Raw genomic sequence first — 13,127 nt, 5'->3', positions numbered from 1 at the left:
TGATAACAGTGGAAATAAGATTTATGTCCTCGTTCCCTTAATAAATATCTACTAAACTGCCATCCAAAATGCTGTTCTCATCCACTAACACTTTTGTTATCCAGCACCTTTTGTTTACATAATGATGGCATTAAACAGTGCTGCAAAACACCCACAGGTGCAAGGTTTGCTGGGAACCGCAATTATTCTGCACCGCATTCTCTTGAACTAGGACATCAGTTACTTCCTCCTTTCAACCCTTTCAGATACTACGGTATATGTGTTGACAGTAATCCCTGTGCATTTTAAATGTGTTATTTCTTCAATGTTGTACTTTTCAATAAATTTGTTAAGCGCAAACTTTGGTGCTCTTAGACAAAATAAGTCATTGTTGCAATCATTTTTACAGTACATTTAAAAACTGATTAAATGCTTTCATAGTATGGATGTAAAAAAAAAAAACAACCAAATCAAATAACTTACCATTAAGATCATTTAGTTCTTAAACTATACAAGAAAAAACCACCCTATCAGCGTATCATAATAAGTATTATTGAATTTTCTTCTTCAAAGGGAGATCATCTTATTAACAATCACAAATCAAAGGTAAACACTTCTTTAAAAGATGTTTACTTCTGTTTAGATCAGTTTTTGCAGTGTAGCTATTATATACTGTCAAAGCAGCTGTTTTGCAAACTACATTAAGAAATATCCTGTTTAAAACAACTGTCCAATATTTTAACTGAAAATGCTGATGAGCAGGGTAAAAACCCAAAACATCTCATAACACAGAGTAAACATTAATAAAGAGTACTTACAGTCAAAGCCTCCCATAAGGCTGTCAGAAAGATGTTTAACGTGTTTGCTTATGTGCCAACATCCTGAATTACAGCAGCTGACCATCTCAATCCAACATGAGCTTTACGAGTTATTTAACGTGTAAATAGTGAAACACTGAGCGGTGCTGCTTTTGCTCACTGTGAACGTAATGAAATCAAATGTTTGCCCATTTTATGAGGAATAGTTGGCTTTAAAATGTCATTGGCTTATACATCCAATCATGTTAGTTAAACTGGTATTTATAGGAGTCATTTTTAGTTAAGTGACCTTCATAAAAATATCCCATTTTAATTTGTCCTTTTTACAGGTACAACATCCTGAACAGTAGCTGCAGTAGAGGCACCTCCCTGGACACGAGAGCGATGCAGTGACTCGGGTTTTCAGAGAACTTCTCAGATATGGAGCTGTGGAATATAACCAACCTGGAAGGGAAACCAAACTCCTCGACGGCTAACTGTTCTGTGGACACAAGCTACCGCTACACCTTTTATCAGGTGACCTATAGCGTCATCTTCCTGCTGGGACTGGCCACCAACGGCCTGGCGCTGCGCAGACTGTGCACGTCTCCTTGCACCATGAACAGCACGGGCGTCTACATGGCGAGCCTGTCCTTCGCAGATTTGTTCTTTGTGATCTCCCTACCAATGAGAATCTATTACTACCGCCAAAAGGCTCGAGCTTGGTCCAAAACCGGTGACCTGACCAGCTGGACTTCTGGAGCAGCTTTTTGCCAGATCACCTTCGTCCTAAAATACATCAGCTTGTATGGGGGGATCTTCTTCCTGGTGTGTATTGCTGTGGACCGATACTTTGCTGTGGTGCATCCTCTGGCCCTGACCCTCCGCAGGCAACGTGTGGCGCAGGCAGTGAGCGGGGCGATATGGTGTGTGGTGCTGGGACTCAGTGTGAGTCTACCTTTGCTCCGTTTGGCCGCTTCTCGTCATAACCAGCCCTGCCTCTTGGACCCTTCCTCTATGCACCACAGGACTTTCATCCTGGTCTCTCTGGGTTTAGTTTTGGGGTCCTTCCTGCTGCCCACTTTGATACTTCTCTACTGCTACTGCAAAGTGCTGAGTGTTGTCCAAAAATCGAGGCAACGCTGTCTTCGCCAGCGCCGCAACCGTCGTCAGACCCTTAAAATAATTTACTGGGTCCTGGGTGTCTACCTGCTGTGCTTTCTGCCCTATCACGTCAACCTGCTGGGGTATACCCTGACACACTTGAAGCTGCTGCCTCACTGCGGCCTGGCCAGATTGACCATGATCATGCACCCTGTGGTTCTTTCACTGGCCAGCTTTAACTGCTGCCTTAATCCACTAATCTATTACTTCTCCAGCAGCCTGGTGCACAGGGAAGCTTCAGGGGGTGCATAAGGATAGTTTCAAGGAATACACCCTTTAATTTCAAACTTTTTGTACCAGTAAGAGAACTTCTTTTTGTTATGAAAAATAAAAAATAAAGTGTACAAATGTTACAAATACAAATACGACATGTGGAAGCAGCTACTTTGAATTCTTTTTTATAAAAAAAAAAGAAAAAAGAAAATCTGGCTGTTTTTTCCTTTTGGAGAGAGCACAGAGATGTAAAGTACTTTGGCAGGAAAATGCTGTTCTTTCATGTAAAACTTCATCTTTGTTTTCTGGGGAAGGGGGCTGTGAGACCGAGACAAAGCAAAAGTTCGAGCAAGTAAAATCAGAGTAGAATACAACCAAGCAGTTATGTCCATTGTTTTCTGATACCCCAAAAGGCATAATACCCCTTTTACAGGAAGTGGCCGAGTGGACTATTTGATATCTCTTAGTTGGCAGAAGCTGCAGCTGTTATTTTTGTCTTAAATTTTGTTTTGGCATTACGAACTGCCGTTTGAGCCTGCGCAACAATTTAGAGCAAACAATCTGTTTGACAGGAACTTTTTATAGGCGACGTTGGTAGACTTTTTGGAAGACACCCTGCAGGTAATCAAGTATTTACCCAGACTATGGTATAAAAAAAGGTTAAACTGGAGATATGGTATTTCCAAGAAATGTATACAGAGACAACCTTTTATATAATAATAATAATAATAGTAAAGGTAGCTTTGTTTTTGTTAGAATTGTACACAAAACATTGGTCATAACTAGGGTTGGGAATTGATAAGATTTTCACGATTCCGATTCCCTTATCGTTTCTGCGAAATGATTCGACTGCCTATTGATTTTCTTATCGATTCTTGTCACAGCCATCTAAATCTAATGGAGAAGGCATCAGTTTAATGCAAAATCATTACTGTACAATTTCAGAAAATAAACTTATCTCCCCCTGATTTAAATAAACGAGCATCACCTTTTTCTCGCTCCTTGAACTGCCAAGCAACTTTGTAGCATGTTTTGTTACATCCATTGCAATAGCTAGAACCATGTGAGAATTCCGGCTACCAGTGGTTCTAATTAAACATGCTAGCAATGAAGGGCTGGATTAACAAGAAAGGCACACTCCCTTAATAAACCCAAAGAGAGGTAGGAAATTGGTTTATTTCCAGAAATTGCATATGATTTACTAGGAACCACATTAAGCACAGCCAGCGGTATAGAACTAGCTACTGACCACCAGAGTTGCATCCATGCTGGTCGTAACTTTAGCTTCTGTCCGGAAGCGTCAAAAACACCCCATTCGTTAAAATGTATGCCATGTTGTGTGCACAGTTGTTTCTGCATGTTGGATGTATTTCCTCCTGTAGATGTTATTGCCACTTTGCAATGATTGCAAAGCGCCTTCTTTATCTTCCCTAAAATAAACCCAAACCTTTGACCGGTTTACCCGATGGGACGCCATTTTTAGTGTTATGCTTTTCTAGACTTACGCCTGGTCACGTCATACTTGCTTAATGAATGCGTAAAAACGTGACGTAAGCCGTGCTGCCCACAGCCCTACGCTCTAGTACTGCCTGGAATCGATAAGATAATCATTAAGCGAGCTGCCAAACGGTGCCGTGGAATTGGAACACATAGAACCGGTTCTGAACAGGAACCGGTTTTCGATTCCCATCCCTAGTTATAACTTGCTAAAGTTAAAATAAAGTTACATAACTGCCCAACTGCAGTGTTTCCATTGAATTAGAAATTAAACTAAATGAGGAGCTCGGGTGAGGAGCTCAGTTACCCGAGAGGAGCTGGGAGTAGAGTCATTGCGCCTCCACATCGAACGGAGCCAGCTAAGGTGGCCCGAGCATCTGTTCCAGGTGCCCCCTGGTCACCCTCCCTCAGGAGGTGTTCCAGGCATGTCCTATTGGGAGACGGCCTTATGGAAGGCCCAGGACACGCTGGAGGGACAATGTCTCCAAGCTGGACTGGTGTCGCCTTGGGGTCCCCCCAGAGAAGCTGGAGGAGGTGTGCATGGATCGGGAAGTCTGGAGATCTCTACTCAGACTACTGCCTCCGCGACCCGGCCCAAGATAAAGAGGATCTATGGATGGATTATTCTAAAACTTTAAAGATGGCCTCAAATGTTAACTTTAAAAAAACTTAGTGTTTGCTTTAGCAGTAACTTCTTGCTTTACAGTTCCTGTGCCGTAAACCATGATAATTGTGGGACATGTCCAATGGGTCAGGGAAATGAAAATTTTACCCCGCAGCTGACGTTGCTCAACACCCCATCCCTCCACACCTGGACAGTATCACAAGATAGTGGCTTTGCCCCCCCCCCCCACCGTGTTTTGAGGACAAAGCAACTGTCTCAGGCCTTCTCTTTCTCTTTGGGGACTGCTCTCTGACCAGTTCACATCAAAGAGACACCATCATGGCCCCAATTCTAGGGACCAGAACCGGCAAACTTACCTAACGCTAAGTGGACCAGGTGGCTGACATCAGTACCAAATTGCTGTAAAATAGTCTGAAACTTTCCTTTAGCCCCTTTTCCACTGCTCCCCAAAAGCCTATGGCTTTGCAAATTGCATTTTTTTCTCCATACAGAATAACGCAACTAATTTGCATTACCCACACTTTCCTTTCATGGATCCCTCAAGCAACCCAGTTCTTTGCCATTTAATCAGGCTTTTGGAGGGGGCGGGGTTGCAAGGAGCGATGATTGGTGGACCGCCTGGCTTCTTTATTGTTGATGTTTACATGTTTAGGCAACCACATCGCTATGTTGATTTTTATGATTATCCCAGAGCCTTTCAAAGTAATTACAAAAGTAATATGACAAATTAGTCATACCCCATGTATGTTTGATAATTTTTTTTAATCATTTCATGTGCTCACTGTTGGTTAAAGACATGCTACAGTAACAGGTAGCACCACATGTTTGACATTATTCGAGCAGTACCTTAGAAAGCTAAAACAGGTTTGTTTCACTAAGGGTTTAAACACTCATAACTTAATGTTCATGTGTTTTCTCATATGCTCATTACACTATCATTACCAAATTCTTTAATAATTATAAAACATTATTTTCCAAATAATAAAAATTTACCTCTTGGATTTGCTTTGTGAATTGGTTTTCCATTCCAATTGCTTTAAATTAAAAAAAGCTAATCTTACCACATTCCAAATTCAAGATAAACTGGTTCTCAAACTTAAAATCCATGCCAAACGGTGATATCATTGCATCATTTAATTAATTAAGGTTTTCAACCATGCTTTTCTTCTTCTTTGTTTTCATAGCAGCTTAGTTGAGTAGAGTTTTGATGGTCTAGTCAAGAGGTTTTAATGAAATATGTTTGACTTGGAACTGAATGATTTTTGTTAAACTATTGTATTTTGAACGTAAGTTGTGGTTAATATATATATATATATATATATATATATATATATATATATATATATATATATATATATATATATATATAAATGCCACCTTAAAGCCAACTTAAAATCCAAACTGCACTCTGTGGGAAGGTAACATTGTTGGCTTGTGTTGTTGCAAGAGTGCTAACAATTAATTAGAATTAGAAGACCCACAATCATCCTTCAAGTCAGTGGTGTTTGATAACTTTGGGTTCCCTGTGAGTTATAATGGGGACGGAGAGCTAGTGGTTGACAAAGCAAAGACGGTCCTGTTCTTTAAGTGAGTGGGAACACTTCAAATATGTTGACACATATCAAACGACAGTTGGTTTAGAGAAAGTTGCAGCTATCTCGGCAAGGAATTTAAATAATAAAAAGCTGCCTTTGAGGATAGCCTTTGGGTCGTGTTTTTTTCTGCACTGTACCGGACCAGGATAGCATACAGGGTCCATACGGAGGTTCGTACCAAACCGTGAGTTTTTGGCTCAATTTACACTTCAATTTGTTGTTCTAACAGCCAGCCAGAAGGACGTCTGTTTGCAAAAAATATGTGAGAGCTGATTATTATCTGATTAATTAACATATTTACCACCCCTACTGGGGTGGGCAATAAATATATTAAAGTTCCAAAACACCCTTTGGATTCTGAGATCATTTTCAAAAAGAATTTCAGTTCCTCCATGTTGGATGGAAGTTTCTTTTTCTGATTTTTTTTTTTATTTTATTTTATTTTTATCTCTGATATTGGATGCTGTGCAGTTGAAAGGATATTTGCAAATGTTTTTAATTTCATTTTTTTTTTAGACATTTGTTATGATGTTTAACAACAGCAACCATATCAAGTTGTTTTTTCCTCTTGGAAGTAGCTTGTTAACATCTCAAAGCTGAAATAATAATTACTAAAACTACTTCTACAAATCCCAGCTGAGTTTCAAGGGAAGCGCAGAGGATGCAGAGCAGGTGCATTAGGAGAAGAGAAGGAAATTCAAGCCATATCTTCTATTAATCATTACAGGAAATATAAGATCTTTAGGAAACAGGATAGAAGATCTCCAAGCCCTTCTTAATCTTTGTGTTGCTGTGAACACCAGCATTTCCCCATTGTGGACAATAAAGGGATTTTCTATTATATTCTATTCTATTTCTATTAAACTCCAAGGACCAAGCCAGAACCTAAGTAATGAAGCATGTTTTTTTTAATGAAACATTGCTGCGGGTCAGGATCAAAACCCCGAATCCAGTGTGTTTAAGTGAGACACATCGGGATATTGTATTTTTTTTCTAAAGAGGACTGAAAAACCCAAGGGATGAGTTCATCTAGAGAATTAACAGAGAGGAATTTTTCATAAAATGAAGAACATCACAGACAAACTTAAGTATTCCCTTCACAAGACTGTTCAACAACAACAGTATGTTTAGTCAAAGCATTCCCCAGATCAAGACAAACCAAGTACAGAAGATCATTTCAAAGTTATAACATCTACAACAATTTGTTAAAATAACCTATGAGTTACACAACCCATCGGCTTGTGTAACACCCATGGTTGATGACAAAGTTTGGGTTCCGGAAAAGTTGTAACGGTTTTCAACACAGACAAAAACGCTCAAGTTCCTTGGAATTCAAACTGTACCGTTTCATAAATGAAAGTGAAAATATCCCACGTGAAATGGTTGATTAATCTGATGAGAGCTAGTTCTCTTACCAGATAACTGTTAAGAGAACTTTCCTCTGTCCAATGCACTGCTGCATCACATGACCAAATAAACCCATTTGGCTACATATTTTCATCATTAGTAAAAGACAAAATCAAATGAAGAAACTATCATCTGATAACTAAAGGTCTGTATATGGGAAAGATTACACTACAGTTGTGAAACTCAGCATTGAGCTCGGGGGTTTGACCTATATGAGTCTAAATGGTTAAATAAAATACAAATATATTTCTAGATCTTTTCTAAATGGTAAAATGTTTATTGTAATTTTTCACACAATTTAGAAACCAATTGAAAATGCATTTATGAGTGCAGTTCAGCGGCCTCATTATACAGCTGAAGAACAGGCTATGGAGCCTCCTCAACATGAAAAAGTCCAAAATCATGGGCCATTCAGAGGAGAATAAATCCACTGAGCCTGATACAGGCTACGACTGGCACATAAAATCTCTATGTACTCACCTCGTGTTAAAAGGTGAATTTGAACTTTTGCCATGTGGGAGGGATTTAGGATGCCATGTTGCAGATGGACAGACCTAAGAATCCCTTTGAGCCTTATTCCTACAAATTAACTGGTTTTTGCAGATCAAATTTAGCAAAAATTTTGACGAATAATGCTTATGATGTTTGATATTTGTTGTAGTATCTGACAGATTATCTACATTTTGTGAACAATAACACTTAATCTAATTTTATTCTCTTTATTCAAGTTTTTTATTTATTTAAAATCATTTAAGTTGACTAAAGTCAAAACAGATAAAGGTTGCAGAAAACTGATCTACAACTGTTAGGTCTAGATCAGAGGACCAGAACTTGGTTATTTCATCCAAAGTAAAAACTTCATGGTACCGGTTATTTCAGAACCTGCAGCTTTTAGTTTCATGCATTTAATGACCACAATATTTTTGTTAAAATTACAATAAACAATCTGTGAGTATAATCTGTTAAATGTGAACCTGGTTCCCTGATAGTTTGTTGAAGTTTTCGTTTATTCCTTACTGATGAAGAATAAATTGCATGTAAGCATCTTCACAGAGCTGATGTGTTACTGACCGTCTGCCAGGCGATCCTCTCCATGATGAGGTTCTCACAGGTCTCCAGATGTTTGATGATGCCTTTGCTCAGTGTCGGCTCAGCCTTGATAAAGCTCTCGATCACTTTGTAGAAGTCGAATGCGAAGAGGTTGAGGACGTTCAGTATCCAGGGAAAGCAAACGTTTGTTCCCGTTTGTTCACCTCCTCCGTCCTTGAAGCTACTCTCTGGCCAAATGCACAAACCGTTAATCACAATCATTATTTACCAACAAGGCCAGGTTTAAAATAAAGAACAACAGAACGATTAATGTTGGTAATGATTAATTCAGGGTTGGATTATGGGAAGCACCTTCATATGTTGCCATGACCACCTCCAGAGAACAGGCCAGGAGTGATGTGTGAAATATGGAGTCATTGAGGAGTTTACTGCAAAGCAGAAGACAGGATCTGGTTCAAGTTCACGACTGATATCAAAATACTTAAAAAGTACATATAGTGGAACAACAAAAAAAACACATGAATGTTTAAAGTATTTAAAAATTCAACAATCAATATGATTTTGGTAAAAAAAAAAAAACCAGGTTCAGCACTATCATCTTCTTAAAAGGGGCCCAGTTACAAAATAAACCTTTTAAAGGAGACACCATCTTTATTCACTTTAGAATAAAGCAATATACCACAAGCATATATCCTGATAGTGTTTACTTTGTGGTTAATGAGCATAAGAAGAACTTTTGCACAGTGTACAATTAGCAAAAAGGAACGTTGTACACCGTCGCGATCTGTTTGCAGGACTTACATCTAATCTAGGCAGCCAAATTTATGTGTTGTTAACATGGCGTATCAGTCTGGCGGGACTAACAGCATCAGCAGAGACAACTTAGAACCAATCAGATAACTACGAGTGTGACTCAAAAATGTATTCCCTAAAAAGAAAAGCACAGCAGCCGTTTGCTGGGAGTTCTATAGACATATCAAGCTCAATCAGGTTATAATAAAGGCCATTAATAAAACATTGCTCAGTTGCAGCTGCAGTCTTTACTCATATGGTTACAAAAAGGTTCTGTTGCATTGTGGGTAATTCTAGAGTAAACTCGCACCTCCTGCGCTGTGATTGGTTGGGTCAGTTTAAGACCAGAGTCTCAACCAGGCTATCAAACAACCATTAAACTGATAGCTTCGACAGCTATAGCTCCCGATTCATTCAACTCCAGCATTAATATCTATTCTGAGTGCCACTCGTGTCTGATCAAATAAAAAAAGCTTAAGTTTAAAAACAAATACTTCAAAAAACAGAACAAAAATATATTCACCTAACGAGGTGTCATCATTTAGTTAAAAAACCTTTTGTATGTGACCAAAGTGAACTATTGGTGTAGTAATTTTTAAAAGGCATGTTACGTTTCTGTGCTCCTTTAAAGAAAGTAAAAAACCAGAAAGAAAACTTCCTTCAACAACAGCACAGAGATATGAAAAGTATTAATGTTTATCACTATAGTAGAAGTAGAAATCCTACTGTTTAAAAAGTTTTGTTGAAGTCAGAGGATCAACTTAATCTTTTTACTCAAGTAAAAGTGTAAAAGGACCATTTTTAAGACTACTAAAAGTAAAGCGGGAAACTGCACTACCCTATTAAAGGAACATTTTTCTACAATTCTGGATGATAAATTCCTTAGACTTCATTTTCTAAGTTGTATAACTAATGGTAACAGTGTCAAATTTAACTTTGCATCATGTTCAAAAAACTATTTTTTTTGGTATGTGGTGAACAACAAGTTGGGGCAGCACCGAGTCCAACCACAAATAAATTAATTTTCTGGACGAAACAAATTATTTTGATGCTGTTTTTGTTTTGTTTTATTTAAATACCATAATGAAAATGAGCTAAAATGAAACAAAACTAATTAGTCTATTTTTAAAATCTAAGGTGTAGAAGTAAAAAGTTGTCTAAAAAATAATTACTCCAGTAACATATAGATAGCCAACATTTCTACTTAAGTAAGGAAATGAAGTATATGTACTTTGTTAATTGACACTTCTGCAACAGCACAGGTACATGCTAGGCCCCAGAGGCAGAGCTCAGCAAGAATATGTGGAAATGTAAGAATAAAACAAGCAACTTTAGTTAGAATAGAGAGCAAAGGCTCAAGGTATAAATCACATTCAATAGTTCCCAGATCCTTAGAACAGCTCTAGAAGGAAAATCAATGTCCAATGCATGTGAAACAGCTATGCTCTTGATTTGGAGTCTTTTAATATCAGGCCTCAGGACTGCTCTACAAATATGGCTTATTAAGGTTTGTCCCACTATCAGCTGGATCATCTCATACTCCACACACTTTCAATCTGACTTAATCTTAGATTAAAAACATCAGAATGATGAATTTTTTTTTTTTGTATCTCGGAGATTAGATTTCAATTATTTCATATTCTAATAAAGACCTGATGTACAAAACTCAAGACTTGACTGAGGGTGTAGATTATTTTCACTATTACACATTCACGGCATGTATCGCTAAGAAATGTAAAAGTTAAATACTGAACAAAAGAAGCTTTGTATATTTTTATTTTATCAAAAACATAAAAAAATAAAAAATACTGATAAATACCTAAAATTTTGCACCGACAGACGTTTCTCTTCCTGTAAAATAAAATAAATTAAATATAAGCAATAAGCCCAGCCCATTGGGATACATCCATTTTATACTGAAAGTTTCCAAGCAGAAACAAAGTGGTTACTGCACCGATTTCAGCATGGCCTCCATTACTTTGTAGTACAACTTCACACCAAGGGCAAATCTCTGAAAGATGAAGGGATGTTTTATTAGAGTGCAAATTGGTTCAGGTTGTGATGCGGTGCAGTTCGGTTGCCATCGCCAAGAGGGTCTGTTCATACCTGCCTGCCGTACACGACACAGCCAGGCCCCACTGCCTCGCCAAACCTCTGACTGAACGCCTGTCCAAGCGTCTCCAGACGCTTTTTCACATCCTGTGTTGGGTCCACGGTGCAGTTCTGATAAAGAATAATGGACAGAATCCTTTTCAACAAACGGCTGACTTTTAAGTCTGTTTAACAGGTAAGAAAATAGTGAGAGGTTCACTTTGAAATACGTGGCCAGGGTGGTGGAGGGTTGGTCCCCGTTGGAGGGAAGATCTCCCTTTAGCATCTGAACAGAGTTCAGCAAACCTCTGAGGAGGAAACAACACGCACCGTGGTGATTGGGTAAACAAAGACTGACCCTCAAGTTTCCTTCCGGCATCAGAGCCGTGTCAAAAAATAATTAATCTAAATATTTCATTAAAAAAAAAATATATATATATATATATATGCATCTTTTAACTTTATTTTGGGCCTTCAGAATAAACTGCAAACTTACTTAAAATTTTAATATACACATACACTCACTGACAAGCAGAGACATCCAGCTACTAACCTGATGGGAGTCTGAGGAGGAACCACCGGCCCGTCTTCATCCAGCTGGTTCTTCTGTGGAGTTCTCTCCACTTGTGATCTGAACCAAAGAACATTGAAACCATTTGTCCTTTTCTTTGCACCAAGTCAGCTGTAACCACTGCAGAGATCATTCAGGAATTTTACATCTCGACTTTCGGAGGAAGAACACTCTCATCCCCGTCAAAAAACAGACGTCCGTCGATGTCTCTGCTCTTCAGGTAGTGCTCTTCGTACTGTTGGTTGATATCATCCACCTGGGGAGAACATTGGACCAGAGAGTAACACGCTGGTTGATTCCAGTCAGTAGAGAAATTCAATGTTTTAAAGCAGGTTCTAGATTAGTTTATTTTAAAGCCTTGTTTCAACTGAACTGCAACCAGAGACAGGAATATTTAGTTGATAGTTGATTTATTATTTTTTATTTCTTGCCAAAATAATCCCAAAATGTGCAAAACAACAATCTCTGCATGGAAATTATTTTGGTTTTGAAATAAATTAAAACTTGGGGATGGCAGAGTTTAAAGACATTGTCCTTCTGAGAGCATACAAACCACTTATCAAATGGGCACAGGTTAATAGGAAACATCTGCTATTGATAGAAAAGGACATTTATGGTAAACACAATTAACTAAAAAAGCACTCATCGGAAATGTATCTAGTTTGCCTAAAAGCTGGAGCATCTAAGAGGTCGTGGCTTTAAACTGCATACTGTTGGAGTAATTATGTATAAGATACTTAATGTTTGTTCTTATGAGATATAATGTGTATTATATTACTGTTCCAGAGAGGTGTTGCACAAGCAGTATAGGTCAACTCTCAGGAAGTATTGCTCAAGCTTAATGAAACCAGGAGGTTCTCTGACCATTTGACCGCAAGATATTTAAATGCAAATTGACCTGTTTACTGAGGCTACAAATTGAATTGTAGTTCTTGTTTCCTATTCCTTTAGCGCAACCTTAGCTTGTGTAACTAGGGACCCCCCATCTGACTTTAATAAATAGTGAGGAGAAAGCTGAAGACCGGCAGAGTGGGGTGGAGATGTATCTGCACGGTCTCTTTCTACTCTCCTCGCGAGTAAAAAGAATTCTGACTCTGTGCCTTTCTTTCCTTGTTTTACAGTGTTTTAGTTGTTAGACCTTTGGCCTTTTGTGCCAAATTCTAAAAATTTCTATGGTGTTAAAATCTATTTCTATTCTCATGTGATTCATATGTTGTTTTATGGTGGATCTGCTGCAGGAATTAAATGACTGAGGTAGAGTTTAAGTGCCTTAAAGGAATAGTACACCCAAAACATGATTAGCCTTCATTTTCTACTCACCCCCATGCTGAACAACACTCTGGAGT

General features: G+C 38.4%; 1 protein-coding gene across 3 annotated transcripts in view; it reads right to left on the bottom strand.

Annotated features, from left to right (window-relative positions):
- Window positions 1–13,127, bottom strand: part of rb1 (retinoblastoma 1) — a 49,935-nt gene that overhangs the window by 21,124 nt on the left and 15,684 nt on the right. For all 3 annotated transcript variants that reach the window (XM_015395774.1, XM_015395773.1, XM_015395775.1), the window contains 8 exons: window positions 11,928–12,037; window positions 11,764–11,841; window positions 11,431–11,518; window positions 11,226–11,342; window positions 11,074–11,130; window positions 10,939–10,970; window positions 8,679–8,755; window positions 8,349–8,554 (listed from right to left, as the gene is read on the bottom strand). In XM_015395774.1, the coding sequence (XP_015251260.1) occupies window positions 8,349–8,554; window positions 8,679–8,755; window positions 10,939–10,970; window positions 11,074–11,130; window positions 11,226–11,342; window positions 11,431–11,518; window positions 11,764–11,841; window positions 11,928–12,037 (765 nt within the window). The remainder of the gene's footprint in view (window positions 1–8,348; window positions 8,555–8,678; window positions 8,756–10,938; window positions 10,971–11,073; window positions 11,131–11,225; window positions 11,343–11,430; window positions 11,519–11,763; window positions 11,842–11,927; window positions 12,038–13,127) is intronic.

This window comes from Cyprinodon variegatus, unplaced genomic scaffold, assembly GCF_000732505.1.
Source record: "Cyprinodon variegatus isolate N-32 unplaced genomic scaffold, C_variegatus-1.0 Scaffold760, whole genome shotgun sequence".
Classification (NCBI taxonomy): domain Eukaryota; kingdom Metazoa; phylum Chordata; class Actinopteri; order Cyprinodontiformes; family Cyprinodontidae; genus Cyprinodon; species Cyprinodon variegatus.
This window is presented reverse-complemented; position numbering and strand designations above follow the sequence as displayed.